Source organism: Argopecten irradians, chromosome 15 (assembly GCF_041381155.1).
Source record: "Argopecten irradians isolate NY chromosome 15, Ai_NY, whole genome shotgun sequence".
Lineage (NCBI taxonomy): Eukaryota > Metazoa > Mollusca > Bivalvia > Pectinida > Pectinidae > Argopecten > Argopecten irradians.
Window position 1 is genome coordinate 21849448 of NC_091148.1, and position 20647 is coordinate 21870094.

Consider the following 20647-nt stretch of genomic DNA (forward strand, 5'->3'; position numbering starts at 1 on the left):
TTGTCAGACAGACACTGTTTTACGAAGAGATGTATATGAGATATCAATATAGACATGCCAGCATTTTCCAAATTGATCTAATGCGCGTGCATTTTGATGACGTCATAAAAGTAAATCTGATAGTATTTCACCCGATCCAGTTAGGTAATCTTTGGCGGATGTAGGGATCTGTGCACTGATATATATTGCTGGAAAATGTCTACGCTTGCTAAAATGATAAATGAATGAATTATCATTCCTATTAATGCACGTGACGTCACATATATTGCATAAGTATCATTTTAATAGAAAATTTTAGACTTGATGGGTGCAGATTTATAAAACCCAGATTTTGCAGCGTAATTAAACGCAGGGTTTGGGGAATGTCCAACGCACCCTACACAATCATAAAAACCTATGATTAATTATTCGTGATAGTCATCGTTCCTATTCTGCCAAAATACGTGCAATATGCGATGTATGCACAAAATATACACGGAATAATCATGTACGCTGCATTCTTGATTCACTCAGCATTATATGAAAAAAATGAAAAATCTGGACGAGAAAATACATGCTGCAAAATGTGAAGTCTATGGTGATGGTGATGGTGGTGATGGCGGGGGTTGAAATTCTCCTAGAATGCAACATTTAATATGACTGACTCCATTGACCAATGGGCAGCCATCATGGAATGATGCATTCTGGGATAATCTAAACCCCAACCATGCAACATGGAATCATCACACCCCTCCACGCTTCTAACGCTGATCTTTGGGGTTAACTCATGTCAATTCACAAAATAGGATTTATGTTCTTCGTACTATATAGATATCTAGATAAACGGCTTTGTAGAGACATTGTACTTTTGTGAAATGCCGGATAACCATGTTTTTATCTAAATCAGATTATGCGAATCGTAAACTAATCTTATATGATTTATTTAGGTTTCAAATCACGTGCGGGTCTTATTAGGTGATAGACTTGCAGATCTCCGCAATCTGATTGGATCAGATGTTGTCATGACTAGTGTCTTAAATCTTGTTTATTTGGACATGACATGTCGATGCACGTGTTGGGAACGACCGCGAAAGGGCGACGTGGAATTGAATTAAAGTATTTGAATTAAGCACAGAATAAATCAATTAAATCAGGGTATTCGTGCAATATTCAGCTACAACATAATTACTTTCGCAACATTGTACCAGCGATCTAATCCGTTTTTGTGTGGTATTGTTGAGATGAGAATAAATGTTTAATTCAATAAAGAAAATTTTAAAATTATAAATATTCAACGCCATTGATTGAGCGAGTTTTCGGGTTGGTTTTTATTTTGTTAACGTGTAGGCATATTGCTAACAATTATTTAGAAGATTAAGTTTTCCATCTCGAATACAAAAATCAAAATATTTTGCAATGCCATATTTGTATACAGTGGACCCGCGATAACCCGGACAAAGATAGTCCGGAAAACTCACAAACCGGACGTAATTATCGGGGAACAGATTTGATTATTTGTAAATAAAATTCTGCAGTATGGAAATTCACAATCAAGATTGTTTGGAATTAGAAAGCAAGTGTTCGGATTATCGAGGGATTACTGTGCAAATCTGGGTCACGATGGCAATGTGTAGCTAGTACCCGTTGCTGACCGTATGGTGTGTTTTTATTCTTCTCACTCTGTTTTTTATACACTGAAATAATTATAGTGACCTATACCCAAAGCGCAAAATAAAAAAAACCGATAAGAGTTTTAGTTTGAATACTGGCCAATATTTCTATGCATCATTTTCGTCTACATATTGTCTTGCACTCATCGTCATATGACAGGGTAGGATGTGCATTTTCGGTGTCTTTTGATGAAAAAAAATCATTGATATAGCATTATAAAAAGGCAAGAGTCAAAATTTTACAGGATGAAACAGCACGAATATACCACAGCTTCTCAAAAAATACACACACCACAACATGTTGCATGCAGGGGTGGCCATCCTTAAATGACGATAGCTGTTAATAAAAAGTTCAACCTGATAGATATTTCCATAATTTGGCACTAGTTTTCAAATTTTGTTGAATACCAATAGAGTATAGTACAGCACAGTTATAACGAATCTCTAGTGGCTAATGCAGTTACGTCGTTATAAAGATAATTTGTTTTACATATATCACAACCATCTTAGAGGAGTCTTGGCAGGGGACGGAGATTAGTAACAACGAAATTGCTACAAGCTTTGTTCGTTATTATACAACATGTGTGGTTATATAATGACATAGGGCAAAAGAGTAATTCTAAGAGTGTGGACAAAAGATTGTCAAATTTTTGAGGCGATCTGCCCCTTTGTCAAGACACAAAGAGAACACATAAAACCACATACCAAAGACACGGTCGTTCACAACAGACAGATAAACTATAGGGACACTATCTATGTGTATAGTCAGAATGATCCCTTCGGTAAGTCGCTATATTTAGCTGAGATCGCCGAATTATTTAATCAATTAACAAATGGTCTGATACTAATTATAAAATAATAATTTCATTGAAAAACAAATAGTATAAGACTGACGCTAATTATGTGTTATAAATGTCTAGAGACATATTTAAGTAACCAATTTCCGTGATAGACAGACATGAAATTCGTCTTACTACTTCATATAAATGCTTTATAAACTGATGTTCCACCATTCAGTATGTATCCTTTTTAACTCTGGGTCAAAGTAAGCTCACTAAAAACATACAGCCACCTGGAGCGTATGTAGGAAAGTTCGTCGCGGTCATATTATATATATAGCACAAATGTACTTCAGATCTGGCTAAAATTAGACCCACGAGCTGAAACGAGAGTTGATCACTCTCTATTTCTGGAAACAGAAACGTCATGCTTAAAATGAGCTCTTTTTCCCTTCGTCATGCCTGAGTTCACACCAAGATGTTTAAAAGTGGTTTCTTATCTTATCTTACACTAAGCGGCTCAGCCATAGCAATGTTTTAAAATATATAACGTAGTATAAAATGTCTTGAAATATAGAGTGAACACAATGCAAGAATCATATAAATTCGTTTAAGACAAAAAGGCTATCAAATCATGATATATTTATGCTTATTTCATTAAGGCTTATATCAAAAGCTAGATTTTTTTTCACGGTTCTAATCCCATGCAGACTCATCTTTGCATCGGAATACATATGACTATATAAAAATACATTCCTTGGCCTCATAATGTGACCTTAGTGATTTCGTTAAGTCTGACCTCTTGACCTTTTAATCTTTAATGACCTTTGTATGGCCTCCCTACCTAAATTGCCATACTTAAACCATTCTAGACAGTGACACGTGAAAACGCCGTCATACAATATGTACATCCGACCAATGGTGAGCCTTTGAAACCTCTAGACGCAGACATCCATAATCACATAAATACAGCCAGCGTATGTAATTTTATAAAAACCTCTTTTCAGTAAATAGCATATGTTGATATCACGCTGTATTTAGTAAGTATTTTCACAGATTTACACCCAGTACCGCCGCACGCACCCAGCCCCGCCCATTTGCTGGCTATATACGGCATATTGAATCCCCCCCCCAAACAGGTCAACTATCTTCGGATCTGACATGGCAATACTCTGTGACGTCATTGTTTTATAACCATAGTTAGTGTAATAATCAGAATCGAAAAACATATACATACAACACCAAATATAGGCCAAATTGAGTCTACAAAACTAATCTAGTTCGAGTTATAAATATCTTCAAAACAAATGCAAGTCAAATCCTAGTCAACAACATATATCTACAAACCAAATATAAGTCGAATTCGATTAAACAACATCTACAAAATAAATGTAGGTCAAATCCGATTCAACAAAATCTACAAACAACTTTAGGTCAAATTCGAGTCGACAACATTTCAAAAAAATTGAAATCAAACCTACCGAATAGATCTAATTCTAATTCGAGTCTAAAATATCTACAAACGGATCTAGGTCTAATTCCTTCCAACTCAACAGGGGCTACAGAACAAATCTAGAACTTAATACGACAACAGAAAATCACCCATAAGAACAGTGTATTCCGTCACACCAAAAAAACCCCGATATCGACCGCGATCTATGAAGTTTATCTACATTTGACACAATATCCCTTTTCTCATTACTTTGACATGGAGATAAATTTTACATCTAGACTTAACAACTGTCTGTAGTCGTGGTGATCCACTCTTTCTACCAGGGAATGTCAAGCTAAATGGACATAGTTTGAAACCACAAAATGAGTCTCAGGGCGCCGAATCGATTTCTTGTACAATGGTAAACTTTGTGCTGTCAAGTTCACAGCAAAGGAGGTTCATTTCTAGGCTGAAATTGACAGTCGAGCGCTAAACATATATGACACACGATTAATTGTACTGTTTTACTTCCAGACAGAGGGTATGTCCTAATAACGGTGATGACATGTACTATATGCATTTGTATAATTTTGACTATACCACTTCTATTTTTATAATTTTATTTCGTTATTTCCTACTTTGTCATCTTTATAGAGTCCATTTCTATGATTTTGTCACTTAATTCTTTGTCGTATAACGCCCATTTGCTGCTTTTGTCATGTCCTTGTATATCTACCATTGTATAGTTGGGTGTTTTTTTCATTTATTACTTTGTCGTTTAACGTCCTTCGGATGGTTACGTCCTTCGGATGGTTTTGTCATGTAATATTTCAATTTGTATCATTTTGTCTTGAAATATTTTCATTTGTATGATTTTGTCATGGAATATTTCCATTTGTATGATTTTGACATGGAATATTTCCATTTGTAAGATTTTGTCATGACATATTTTCATTTGTATGATTTTGTCATGGAACATTTTCATTTGTATGATTTTGTCATGGAATATTTCCATTTGTATGATTTTGTCATGGAATATTTCCATTTGTATGATTTTGTCACGACATATTTTCATTTGTATGATTTTGTCATGAAATATTTCCAATTGTAAGATTTTGTCATGGAATATTTCCATTTGTATGATTTTGTCATGAAATATTTCCAATTGTAAGATTTTGTCATGGAATATTTCCATTTGTATGATTTTGTCATGGAATATTTCCATTTGTTTGATTTTGTCATGGAATATTTACATTTGTTTGATTTTGTCATGGAATATTTACATTTGTTTGATTTTGTCATGGAATATTTTCATTTGTAAGATTTTGTCATGGAATATTTACATTTGTTTGATTTTGTCATGGAATATTTACATTTGTTTGATTTTGTCATGGAATATTTCAATTTATATGACTTTGTTTACATCTAAGTCATAAATTGTGACTAATTCTGAGTGTGTGTATCAGAGGCTGCGGTATATTTGTACTATGCCCCTTTGTAATAGTGATAACTCATGCCCTCTTAGAGTGCTATCGCACTTAGTCATACCGCCAAACAAACCAGATAACATATTTCTAAGCAATGCGATGTGTAGTACTAGCATGAGGAAATTGGTCCAAATAAGGAGTTTTGTTGTTTAATGTCGTCAAACACGCGAGTTGCATAACTATATGACTGTTACATTCAAAAATACATGTCACTACAAAAACTGCCATGTCGTCAGAATGTTCATGTTGTGACTGCAAATTAACACATGTTTCACCTATTTTATTCTTGATCCGAAGAGACAAACAATGAACAATATATGTGTATAGACTTTAAAGTGGCTTACAAAATACCCCTGGCGCCAGTCAATGGAATTCAATTGCATAATATGACCTGCCCAAAGTAACGTATTACGCTTATCGGACGAAAAAGAGCAGTAATTTGAACAGCCAACTGACTCCTATGGGTTGGAAGCTAAAACCGATACATGTATTCAAAACGTATACCAGTCGTAAGAATCTGTAATTACTTCTGACCCATTGCCACGACTGGTGTAATTAGCGGTACAATTAATGCTCGACACTTTCTTCTCGACAGAACATTTATATCGGAACACTGGTGTTTAGAGAAGCAGGGAGGTAAGCTATTGATTCGTGACCTTAGTAGGAAGAAAATGTCGTATCTAATAGTGAAGTACCACTAAAGGACAAACAGACATTTGTTTCTGGCGGAAGATAAAAAGTGTTTGAGGCAGACCTGATTCTGTTTTATGAAGCTCGATATCCGTTACGTGCCGTTGTGTTAGGCATACTGTGTGCTCAGCAGGGGCCTAAAGCGCAAACAATGCTCGTATTTGAAAGCGCTGCTTAAACAAATGAACAAACATACCCACTTCAATATTTCGAAAGTCATTTTTATACAGCATATTACAGTTTATTAGGATAAATGCTAACAATAAGGATTAACAATGACTGATCTTGTTAGAGAAAAGTATTGAGTATAGGCACTTCTTCATACATAAAGGCATTTATTCATACAAAACTATTTATCTTCATCCACAAAGACATATATTCATACACAAAAACATATCTTCATTCACAAAGACGTATATTCATACACAAAACATATCTCCATACACAAAGACATATCTTCATACATGAAGTCATATCTTCATACATAAACAGATATCTTCATACACAAAGACACTTCTTCCTATATAAAGATAGAACTTCATACATAAAGACATATCTTCATACATTCAGACATATCTTCATACATAAAGACAAATCTCTATACAAAAAGGCAAACTTCATACATGAAGTCATGTTTTCATATTTAGACAGAACTTCATACAAAAAGACATCTTTCACATCCAAAGATATATCTTTAAGGTTTGTCTTTCTACACATGCATAAATATTTGCTTTATTTGATCTTGTCGTCGTGGAATTCAATCTTTCAAATTAAATTTCCCATGTCACTTGTCTTGCGTTAGCGATTCTTCGTCACCTCACACGCAGAGATTCTTCGTTTGTTTAAGAATACAATTTAAACGACGGATTCAATTTTGAATTAAGTGTATTTGTTATGTGATGCAATACTGAATGACAAAGAACACACTTCACGTCGGAAGCATCTAGCTCAATACAGAAAAAAAGCGACCAACAAGGAGGATTTATTCACTGCTTCACGACTAGAAGTTATCTGCTTCTCTCTCGTCAGTGTCAACGATAAAAAAAAGAACACCCATTATTCTTATTATTTCTGTTACACTCTCAAACTAATCTGTATATTTTACAAAAAAGAGCAATAAATAAGGTTTTTTTTCTCTCGACTAGACTGACTTCTTAATCCAAAAGAAATCCGTAGTTCCCATATAAAAATTTTCATGGTCGGTTTTTAACTATGCACACCAAAGAACCTCGATCACTATGATTAAATTAGATTTTTATAATTTTGCAATATTTCCATTTAGTGATGTTGATGTTCTAGAGAAAGTATATGTATTACAGAAGGGACATAAGTACCTGGCATTCTATATCTATATTTTGGCATGACAACAATATCCACCGAAAAGTCTTTACAGCTACAATATTGCATCTACATGTATTAGTATATGTACATTTTTGACCGGACTTTTAATTCATAAAAACATCATAAAGAATACGCCTCAGACTCCCAAAATTATTCTGACATTCGCACAAAGAGCACACTGCCTACATGACAGGCCGTCATTAAACCAACTTATCTGTTAATGGGATATGAACCTCAATCATTTATCCATTCATTGGCTGTCCGAGACACAGGCAGAATCACTGTTTTGTACCCATTAAAACAGAGAAAACCTCAAAAAGTATCAGTGATTGACAAGTCTGTTGTATTATATTACTATCATACTAATATACTATTATTCTGTCTATTAATGAAATATCTCCCTTATACAATTAATTAAATAAAATATATCTTTTTATATTTACAATTACCACTGTTTCTGTATCGATAAACTAGGTTGGAGCAAATATATTTAATTCCCAATAATTTGAGTGCAGAACGTGGCCCGATTCGGTGCGTATGAATACCTAAAACATTAGCGGACTTTCTTTGACATTCCACAAAAACACGTGTCAATGTTAACAAATAACACATGTACGAGACAATCGGAGGTATACCATCAAACAAATTTATTTATCAAATATAGAACTATTTTCTGTGACGTCATAGTAAAAAGGGCGGATGAAGCTGTCAGTCAATTCAACTGCGCGCTTTTTGAATGGCCGTTGTGCAAGGTGAAACATGACGGCAGTGTAATTTTGACGGTGAATAGCACACGGTAAATCTGATGTTCTGAGTGATTTTATTGTTAAAAGAAAACATTTTAAATATAATGATTCGCGTTTACGCAATTTACCTCATGCTCCATTGTGTTTATCATCTCATAAACTAAACAAAGTAAGAGGTTAATCATTAAGAAAATCATTCTTAGACTTCTTTATCTACAGGAGTATAATACGTGGCATATTAATAATATTCCTTTTTCGGTACTTACCTTATTTATTTAATTAATATGTTGTTACATTTATCAACTGAATACAGGTTAATAATCTAATTTGAATATTTTTTGGCTTGGAGAGTGCTGATATAGGCCCAGCCTGTTGCCCAATCCTATTAATTTACTTTATGAAATTGGTTGAAATTGAAACATTCAACCAAACAACCCGACAGTATTTCTTGAAGAACTTTTCTTTGCTTTGAAATGAAGTTTCACTAATATAATGAACGTTATGATTAATTGATAAGAAGAAAGAAAAAGATAAACTTCTATGCTATGACAGGGTTATTTTTTTCATAATTTTTAAGGCAAAATAATTTGAACCATTTTCAATATCACAAAAAAGTTGTTATAGTATCACCGTTTAAAATATCCGTAATAGGGTTATTTGCAATGATGGTAGAAATTCGACAACGGGAGATCATTTCATTTAGTAGTAATTTGAAAATATTCAACACCAAGATAACACACAAGAACAGGGTTTCGCTTCTTTCCCGAAGTTTGTATCAAATGAAACAAGGATCGCTCACTTTGATAAGCATCGGTATGAAATTGCATAGCAACTTCACGTAATTGCGTAAATGTCTTCCATTTCTGTTTAATTTCGTCGTTATTAGATGTTGATTGCTCAAGTGTAAATTAGTCATAGAGTGCCGATAGTGATCGATACAAATGAACCGGGAATAGTAACAAACTGATTCGAATTTTCCAGAAAGAATGTTACAATGACCAATGCGCTCATTCAAAATGAAACATTTTATTCAATACTAAACTTCCCTGTTAAAATATACACCTGTTTAAAACCGTCAATATAAATGAGCACAAAGATACACATCACAATGCAATTATTGTTTTACGGTTTGTGATCAAATATCCATTTAGCTTTTCAATAATGTATCCGACAACACGTTTCTATATGTTATTCTACGTCCAGATACTAATTTACTCATACCTGATTCAAACGACAGTATCTTTAAGTCCAAAAACACAATATGTATGTTTCATTTTATTTCATTTTATATGGCTGAGTTGTCTTGGGCTGGGACTTGATTATCCCAGTCGGCACACCTGTAGAGATTTTAGTGGAGAGCGCCGAAATAATGGAGAAAGGAGAATTCGCCTGATGACAGGACCATGATGCGTCAACAACATCATAATGAATTTAGATAATGTCTTTTCAGGTTACTTTGTTACTTTAAGCAATAAAAACGTTTCGTTATTTGCCACACACTGTTTTATTAGTTCATCAATGATTAGGAATTAATTAGTGACATTGTCCTCTTACTCTAAATGATACGTATAGTAACCATGACCACCTGTAGAGCCGGAAGTAGTCAGATGTTATCTAAACCTGATCCGGCATACATCTGGCTTGTCCGGACATGACATTAAGCATTGTCAATTGACATGTTGAGATCGTTATCAGATATAAGTAGATTCTGAGCGTGGATATCTATCGTATAATTACACAGTAATGCGCGTGAGCTTTGCATGATTGACAGGTAGTTGACATGTACCGAATAAGTTTGATCTTAATCAGACGGAGACCTCAATCCTGGTTGATTCGGACGAGAAATTTGTTACAGCAGTTAGAAACAGCAGTGTATTATCTAAACCTCGGATTACGTATGAATTCATGTTCAGTCGATGGTAAATATGTACACATGCACATGTAGATTATCGTTATGTAATTACAGTATAATGTATTCACTAACTAGTTAATTGAGATACAATACGGTAAAACTCAGTTTAAAAATAACTTTATCAGTCTACAATTTCCGTCGGCTAAGAATCTACTTCATCGGTCGATAAAGAAAAAATATGATGTCGTTTCTTTTGGTGATTTGACGTCCTGGTATCTGCCAGTGAATGAAAATAACTTAATTACCTAAAATTACAAATATATATTGATAATTTTGGCAAAAAGATGACAAAACGGAATATTTATGTAAACATATAGCGAATGAAACTAAGGAAAGAGATAGAAAGTTTACATACAGAAATGTGTCTTCTAGACAAAAAGTATTAAGTACCAAGTATAATCGTATTTCTCTTGCTTGATATTATTCATGCAACATTAACCCGTTGCTCTCACACCCTTGAAATTTTACCGTCCGCAGGAAAACGATGCAGGAACACTTTTTTTGTCAATGATCACTTTTCCGCTATAGTTCAAACAACCCGTTACACAACAAATCTTTGCCATTACGTAGTGTTTGTAAACATGTGACGACTATCCGGTGAACTATTTGAAAGTGTCATTGCTCTCCGCACCTGCGCACATCGGACGGACAGCGTTACAAGAGAACTCTCGGGTAACCGTGAAACGGCCTATAACACATTGCTAAACCTGATCATCGACGGATTTCAATTTTGTCAAGAAATTAAAATTAAACTTTTTTAAATCTGATCATTAAAGGAGTTCAATTTTGACAGAAAATTCAAATTTAGGCTTCTCAGATCAACAGCACATAGTGTATATAATATTAGATGGTATTTAGTAATATAATTACATTATATCTCAAAAAGCAAAACGGACTAGTGCCAATCGCTTAAACCTGATGGTTCTTTAGTACGTGTATCATATCTACGATTCCAATCTCGGCGTTTCTTGATCTACGGCAATTCGGACCTCATTATGTCTGCCATGACAAATTGCAGCACCAAACAGCGAGTCAGTGTAATAAAGACGCTTAACTGGCAGATCAATAATCCGTCTGAATATAAACACCAGATACAGTTTCCTCGCACTACGGAATCACATATGACCCTCATATGAACTGCCATTTCACTAATTATTGTTTTCGATCGCGCTTATTCGATTTCCAGTGGTTAGTTGATTTGTGGTGAACTCTGACGGGTTTTTGTTTCTGTTCCTGACACATGAAATGCGCATACACCGTGGCTGTCAAATCCATACTTACTTTAATAATTAGGTGTCGAACCAACCCTGAACTTATAGTAAAGAGTTTATTGTTTCTTAGACATAGATAATTAGGCTGCTAACCCATGTCAGTTAGTCTGAAATAAAAGTACATTTTGAACGTTGCTTCCAAAGGTTGAAAATTGAAAACCGAGTTTGTGTCAATTCTGAACGAAAATGAAATTGAAATATCCGTAAAAAACTGCTAATCGATTAGCTATGTCGGAAAGGCTATGTTTCTAAAATAAAATATTTTCGAATACATGTAGAAACAGATCTGTCAAAATCAGTTATTCGCTTGCAGATGTCGACTGACAATTGTATATGTTCACAGTTGCAATAAAACAAAGGAGAATGTAAGCAGTTTCCGATGATGTTAAAACCACTATCAAACGTATCAGATTACTCAATCATATCTAAATTACATTCAATATATTAAAGACGATATCAAGTTTTACCAGTATCAACTCAGCTGATCTTAAATGTTTAACAGCCACGCTGCAATAGGTGACTTGCTAAGATGGCTGGGTTGACGTCGTGTTAACAAATAGGGTAATTTAAGTTCAGTCTCCAGTGACTACAATGTGTTGCATGTGTTAAGTTCATATGTGATTTGGGAGACTGTGGTATGTTTGTTTGTGTCTCTTTGTGATAATGAAACTCCTGTCCTTTTATAGCGCTATCTCAATGAAGCATACCGCTGTTGACACCAAACAAACCCATATCACGAGTTCACATTATACCGTCACTGGCTAACCAGTCGTCTCACGTCTTTTATGCTGAACTCTAAATGGGATAAACAACTATATACATTAGTATCTGTACATAATACGGTGTGACTCGTCCAGGAGACAGAATAGAGAGCCCAACTCGCAGGGGGTATGCTCAAAGGTAGGTAAATAATTCATCTATTTCATTCAAGTTCGAAAATGAAAAAAACAAAACACATATAAACCGACAATCCAATATGTAAAATCACAGATGTGAAACTGAAGACTATTACGGAAAAGCGGGAAACCAGACATCAGTCATTAAAATCTGTGTATAATCGGTACAATGAAAACATATGCGAGGAAAGACGTGTGTGGCAGCTCTAAAAATAATTCAGTCACGTGATTAAAATATTAATTATTTTTCCACCTCATAGATTGTTATCGAATCGTGTTGTAGCGCTGGTAGTCGGGTTTACATTTTTTACTGGCTTACGTTTTAATTCTGACGAATTATCAAACTGTGCATACACGAAGCACTATGTAAACCCAAACATTTACCGAATCTATTTTTAAAGCGGACAATGTAGATGTAGCGGATGCACTAAGTAAGTAATAATCAATTGCAATATGTTTGCTGCGCATGAGCCGTCTTAAATCGTTTAAGCATTCCTTTGTTAAAGATGCTCCACCGACGACAGAGCATAAATAGCATTCATCATTAGACCAATAATTTTTTAATCTTGTATACATGTATATATGTCTCATTAACACAAAAAATTATATAAAATAATTTATTTTGCATGCGCAATCAGTACTTCATTCCATATAGGATATAGTGCCACGGATTTTTTTCGGGATGCAATTAATTTTTTTTTACATTTTCAACTTAAAGTAAAATTAGAAGCTCAAACTTTTCAATGGTGGTAATGGTGTTAAGTAAGTAACTTTTGTAATTGAAGAAAAATACTAAAGCGCTGCTCCTGTTTTTGATGGTGAAAAAAATACCAATTGTCAGCGGTGGAGCATCTTCAACAGAACGCATTCCCAATCAAATTGACAAATGATTGGGAAAACATACTTTGAAGATTATAATAGTACCAGAATATGCACATGTGTCAAAAAATTTCCTAAACAACGATTGTGATGTAAACAAAGTAAAGAAAATGTATTTTCCGTTTTGAATGTATTCATTATTTAAAATATGTAAATTGCTTAATTCATGTTTGTCAAAGCATACAGTATTATAACATTGTAATACAAAAATATAATAAAATATGTTATATTTATGCAAAATATTTTGTTTTAATTCGGTGGATTAATAATCCGGATGCTGATAGTCCGGAAGGTCACAATTTGCATAGAAATATCAAGGAACAAATTTGTATCCAGCAGTCCGGACAATTGGCGAGTCGGATTATCGAGTTTTCACTATACATTTAAAAAGATTAAGTCAATAGAAAATGAAACGAATGTGTTTTCAAAGCTCTATGCATGATATATATTTCTGATTCTACCCAAATCCTTCAAAATACGCACTGATTTATTGTTATTAATGCATTTGTTTAAAAATGTTGACAAATGAATCAATGTTCTGTTATGTGATTGAATAGATGTGTAGCAATTTCCAAAAGTGGAAATGCAACTTAGTCTGGAGAAACGTTCTGAACTCCACAGAATACAGGTCAAATTAATCAATAACAATTGCGTGTTATGGACTACTTTATCCTTCTGTGCACAATAACGGAAGTCATGATTCGCACTTTGAGACAAGACTATAAATATCCATTCGTCTATCTCGAAGTGAAAGTAGATTTATGACAGCGGTGCTAACACTGTTTTCAGGCACGACAGGCACTGACATTCAACATGTTTAGGATATTTTGGATCAAAGTCGGTCAGGAAAACGTCTTCGTGAATATTTCGTTAATGAGTTGTTGTCCATATCTTTGGAGTCAACGTAAAATTACTGCACAATAATACAGACCATTACCAGTAAGAGGGCTGATCATTTGAGCTTTGGATTCCATAACTTCAATTCCAAATTGCTGAAGTAACCACATGGATAAGCGAATACAATAATAAACTTGATTTTCTTATTAATATCATTAAGTATAACATGTTGAATGTAGAGCTTCTACACAGAACAAACGCGGATGCACAAAAACATCGCTGTCTGGTAGACAAATGTTCGCGCATTTCCATGCATACACAAGGCACATTCAGCGATATAAAACCGCTCCTGTTGGCTTTTAACAACATAAACAAACATTCAATGCAGAAGTATAAAGGAGATGCTGAGAAGTTGGTTTCTTAATGGTGTGCATTCCTTTGAAACAGCTTCTGATATCCTTGACCTAGCTCTTGGTACGGGGTCTCGTTAACGAGATGTACCAAAAATTACACAGGTATTTCTTTAATGTTCCGTTTACGTACCTAGTTGATGAATAGTTATATATAATTAACGAATCTACAATATTTATCTCGTAATACTACCGTTGACTTTAATGCCCGTAATCTCGTCGGCAGAATACTGATGATTGCGCTACGCTTCGCTGCACTTGCGATAAGTGCACCGCAGTGAAGTCCAATCAACCGTGATCTCCGTCGTTGTAGTGAAACAAGGACATTAAGTCCTAAAATGAAATTTATCCCAGAGCTCATTGCGGTCGCCTCATTCCTGATTTCATCTCGATATCGATACATGGCTCGCTATGAACCTTGGGATATATATTGCTAACTGCTGGAAATTTATTTGTGTAATACAATTACGTCAAGGGACGACGTCACATTCTCATTTTGAGTCACAGTCAAAACCTGTTCAAGATGAAAATGAATCCAATAAAGTTAACAAATTTCTTAATAAAAATATATAGAAATCATGCAGTCGCATGACGTAATAAATGACGTCATAACTTACCTATGGTTGTAACGACAGTCAGAGAGAAATAGAACGCGCCGGCGAACTTCCACTGCCGGCCGGATTTGTACGGCATAACCTTTAGGATATTCTTCCGTAGGCGTTCATAGTCTTCCGTTGTGATGTTGTAATTTGACTTAAAGGTCTGCTCTTCTAGATGATATTTCCGTCGGTGTTCAATCTCGTATTCGGACTCTAAGGCATCAAAAACTGCCGCTCCGATTAACAGGTAAGTGAATGTGCAGACGATAAGCGATAGAGTTCGAACGTTTTGCTTCTTCATATCAATACCAACAGATCCATAGTATGAATTCCTTGGAACTTATATGGATGGCCGTAATCCCTTGATTTTATCATGCAAATAACACTGGATGTATAAAATAACTTGGAAGACTTTTGAAAATTGGAAATCACAATGTGAATATAAATGAAACCCGTCTTGAAGCCGGAAATATATCCCTTTCACTCACTTCCGGTCGTCTTGTTTGCGCATGCGCACTTTTACCAATTGCTCAACCTTTTTCCTGAATGGCTATCGTCCCCATGTATAGATCTGACTCACTGACGTAATAGCTACGTTAACATGTCGGAATAACCTTCAATGGGATTAAAATAGATTTTCATTAATGGTTACCTTGACCTTCACCCATATCACACCTGTAGAGTTCCCGCGACGTAATAGTTGCCTGAATTAAGGATCCTTGAGCTACCGACTTTGAACCATCATCCATTTCCTAATCCAGCAGGTAGGGAATCAAACAGACCGATTTTACTTTGTTAAACTCCACACGCGGCGATATCCATTCATCCTGTGTCTGAAAGGAGACAAAAAAGATCGTAAGCCGTTTGATTTAAAAGCATCTCTTTCGACAATTGTTACATATCTGATGCTCAGCAAAGGTATGACGTCACACACATCCATATTAAGGATTAAGAAATTAAAAACAAACTGGAAAAGTACCAAAATGCTATATGTCAGATTGTACGTTTAGACAGGTTGGGGTGTAATTCGGTTTCCGTGGAAATAAATCACCATCAAACTAGAGAAGTATAGGAATCAGTGTATCTAACACAAACGTTTGATAACAGAGATTGTTTTTCATTTGCCAGGTGTTTATGTTAAATTAAATTTTCACATATTTTATTGCTGTTTTATTGAATAAAAGCATTTTGAATTTAAAATAATAATCTCCCGTTGAGTTGATAGGGAACTAGAGATTTGTGTGGTTGCTCCCGCAGCTATTTATATTCGATAAATTACAAATTGTTTTCATGTAGTTTTCAGTTCATGCTGACAAAATATCAATCCACTATCAGGCTAATGTAAGCGATAAATACCAATATCAACCAAGATATATAGCACATAAACTTGAAAGTGAAACAGTAAATTTCATATCAGTTTATGTACATTGTAAATAACAATGCATTACTGTTATCACGGCTGTTCCCAATAGTGAATCAATCAACCAATCAAATGCCGTGTAACAAGGTAAATATAAACAAAAACAATAACATATCCTGCAAATGTCAGGACGTGTAATGCAGCTTGATAGGCAGCTTTGATATCCCAGGGTTACTAGCACTGTCGTATCATAATCATGGTCAGTACATCCAACATGGGATAAATGCCCTTGCAAAGATGCAGGCTCTGTATACGACAACAGATAAATCATGTAGTTTGGTTCTTTGATGGACATCTAATAATCGAATAACCGCACTCTGTATGACTTTGAAGTTTAGAATCATCACAGGAAGGCACGAAAGACCTTTGATTGGTAAGGTTTTTTTCATCGAAAATGCCTTTGCTATGACGTAATCAAGGAATGGATAAGTGATAATAACCCTGGAATATCGAGGAGCATTGGCGTTTGAAATGTACACTATTCATATTGAAATGAACGAATATCGTACCTGGAGAAAGTCTTAACTGTTTTGTGACTACCAAACTTTACCAAATCAATGTTGAAAAACTGGTAGTTTTTCTTCCATTATTTTTACTGTAGTTTCGCGACCATTCATACGATTAAGATCTCGTATCTAATTTGCTTCATCAATGAAGTTTTAATTTTTGATTTCATTTAAAATTTTACAAAAACCTGACAGAAAAGGGAACAAATGATTATCTGACACGTGATATGCGTGTATGATCAGATAACGTGATATGCGTGTATCATCACATAACGTGATATGCGTGTATCATCACATAACGTGATATGCGTGTATCATCACATAACGTGATATGCGTGTATCATCACATAACGTGATATGCGTGTATCATCACATAACGTGATATGCGTGTATCATGTTATACAACAGATTGATGTTCTTCCTGAATTAGGACCTCATATGATATCTATATACACCTGTATCTTACCAGCCTTTTTTATAAAAAAAATCTACTTATAAAACTACTTTAGTTGTACTAAACTACTTTATAAAAAAATCTTTTGTAAATTACCCTCGACATTTTGTATATAGTGTATTTGGCCTTACTTTTGTAGTCTTGAGTATACGTAAGACTTTTATGATATAAACCTAAGTTACGGTACACTATCAGTTGCAGTACATTCATTCAACAGACAAGTAGTTTCCTTGGAAAGTATTTCTTTGACGGTTTGCTTCAGTGAGATAGCACTATAAAAAAGAGCAAGAGTTCCATATTTGTAATGAAATATACCGCAGCCTCCCAAAGAATACAAGGTCATTCTTTAATGACACTGGCGTTTAAATGATGTTGAGCTCTATCAATTAACATACCATTGATAAATTTCTATAAATAAATCTTAGGGTGAGTAAATGAATAACGAAACCTAATAAATAAGTAACAAAAGAGGTTGTGTGTAGTTCTTTAAGTACGTGTATTACGTATGCACACACAATGGATACTTGTTATATGCTCATAGAAATCCGGATATCTAAAACATTAATTATTGACTTAAGCTAACTACTTCAGCTGTCCACATGTGTTAGTGCAGATGTACGCAATCTTCAGATCTCGTGAGATTTCGTTGCGAAATGACTTAATATACCTATATCACGCCGAAAGGTATTAGTTTACATCAGTACGTCTGTATTACAAGTTAAATATCAATTGGACTTATCCTCTCTCTCAAAAAATAGGGATTTTTAACCCCAAGATGTAGCTTTGTATCTAGCACGGCATGGACTTATGAATAAAAAGGGACCTACTTAGAATTTACTCGAGATGTCAACGACCTGATGGTTTCTAAGCTGACTTGATATAAGTGGCTTTTGTACAATATATGACCGTTCAAGATTACTTGCAATGGATATCGTTGGTGTGAGTACATTGTATTTAGTTCGGTTACCACAGCAAAAAACGAATATAGATATAATATCACTCTTGGCAGACAAATACGTTTTGTTTTTGCAACGAAACTAATTGGAAGCTCATCGGTTTTATATTACAAACATACGAATCTACTACTGATCCGCTGGCTTTTGCTTTGCCAATTTAATCCCTTGTTTATTTAGGTGGTTCCGCATTCAAGGGACGGCAATGAACATTTGGAGAAATTGTTGGCTAGTACCATTTCACCATATTAAGTGCCTTATTGCAAAACAAGATATAAATGCTTTCATTAATCATCAATTGTGTTAAAACAAATAAGTCAAAAAAGATGTTGACGTTTATTAGCTACCGTTGGATAAGAGTTGGTACCACCGATGTTCGGTAGGGTGGCTTACTGTAGTTGTATATCTATTTTAAACTAACGATTTGTCGCGTCAGGGCCCAATCCACAATGTAACACCTTCTCAGGAGACATAACAGACATCGCGAACAGGAAATGCGAATTCGGGAATAGATAGAAATTCTCGTTCAGAACGAGATTTGCAGTTCCCTATGGAGCGTGATAGCAGAGCAGACGACACGTTGTTGTGCGGGAAGATTATATCGGAGAGCTAAACCGGAGATCGCTCATTTTCTCATAATTACTTTCGATATTTAAATGGATTGTGTAGATCACTATTCGTTACTTTGCTTTTCTTCGACACATTTACTCGCCTTCCAACTAGGATTTATGTTAGCTTAAATCTGTATCTTTATTTTTTTTTCATGAAAACTACTTTTCCGTGTTGATAACAAATCCTTTGTCTCTTTTTCAGATTATTTATTTGTTTTATTTTACATGTTTTGCAGTTAAATACAATCTAAGCCTACTGTTTTTTTGTTTCGTTCAATAATCTATCAGTGGCAATCGTGGCAAACGTTTAAACATTGCACTGTGAGGAAGGGAGACCGTAATGTATAATGCTTCTTGTGCAGACATTCGAGTTTTTTTTAAAGTAGATGTCAAATAACTGAAGGCAGACATAAACAAAGACTATCTAGATGCTGGGGTTAACAAATGCATTATGGGATAATTAATCACCAGTCAGACCTCATAACAGTCTTATCCAATCAAAAATGACGTTTCAAAACGTTACGTTATTATTGATTGGCTAATGGAAAAATGCAAGCATTGAGTAAAGTTATATTACCTATTAAATTTAAACTGCTTTATCATATAACTAGCCCGTCCAGCCATGTCATACGGCCATTTCGTAGATATAATAAGACACATGTATAATAACACTATACTGACGTCATAATCTATATATGACGTCGCATGATCGTCTCGGTAGACAGAACATTGCATCGGAGCCGGATTTCTACTGGTTTATACAGAGACGAAATTAAAGTTTCGCCTTTATTTCTATTAATAAATGTTATGTGATGAACAGTATCTTATACTCGTGACTATGATATTTACAAATTTATCACTCTCTTTAAATAATTTGATATACCTAAAGGCTAAATTTCATATAACATATAATGTAAGATCCGTTGCTTATTATTCGTTCAGTATATTGCACTCACAAAATCACACATGAAGAAAGCAGAAGAAAAAGAAAGGAAATGATTGATGAAATGACCTATGGTCAAACATTTAAATAAAGACCATCGAAGGAGTTACGAAAAAAAATATTTACACACATTACAAATTGTGTCAAAAAGAATCATATGGGACATTTAAAATAAGTCTTACAAGAACGTAGTAAATTCTGTATTTATTTAAAAGTTAGTTGGAGGCATAAGGGAGAGGGGTTGACAATTGCAATAGACAAATGTATTTATTTTTACAAATCCCAGCGTCGATATTTTGTAAAACCGACGTTAAATGTTCATGCTAACCACTATTTAAAGCTCGCTGGCGTGCATTTTGTATATGAACCGATGCATGCGGTGATGCCGGCTTCATCAGGTACAGATATCTTAATCCAATGCAACCGATAACTGAAATCCCAGTGGGAAAGATGCAAAGGTACGATACAAATTTATGATAAATTTGAAACGATATCCATCCTATAATAGTCTCTGATGTCACCAAGGACAAAACTGAGTGGGGTTGAATAATTTTTTTCTAGGCTATCTCCTAATACATCTATTTGATAAAACACAAAATCGTATTTCTCAAGAGTCCAGGTGCTCGAATAGACATAATATCAGCAGGAGGCATGCATATCATTCTAAGGTGTTATACCACACTGTGTCTGCTAATATGCAGGGATGTACTTGGTTTTGTAACACCAACCTGTTGGTGTACTCTACTTCGAAAATTTAACCCACTATGGTTGTATGTTTCTGTTTAGTTTGATTAATTAACGTCCTATTAACTGTTAGGGTCATGTAAGGACG

The 20647-nt window shown here is 34.7% G+C and overlaps 1 protein-coding gene across 1 annotated transcript in view; it reads right to left on the reverse strand.

The window, feature by feature from the left end:
- The window catches only part of LOC138308934 (two pore potassium channel protein sup-9-like), a 91422-nt gene that overhangs the window by 32546 nt on the left and 38229 nt on the right, over window positions 1-20647 (reverse strand). Inside the window, exon 3 of the mRNA XM_069249990.1 lies at window positions 14947-15761. Within this exon, the coding sequence (XP_069106091.1) occupies window positions 14947-15229 (283 nt within the window). The 5' untranslated portion in view covers window positions 15230-15761. The remainder of the gene's footprint in view (window positions 1-14946; window positions 15762-20647) is intronic.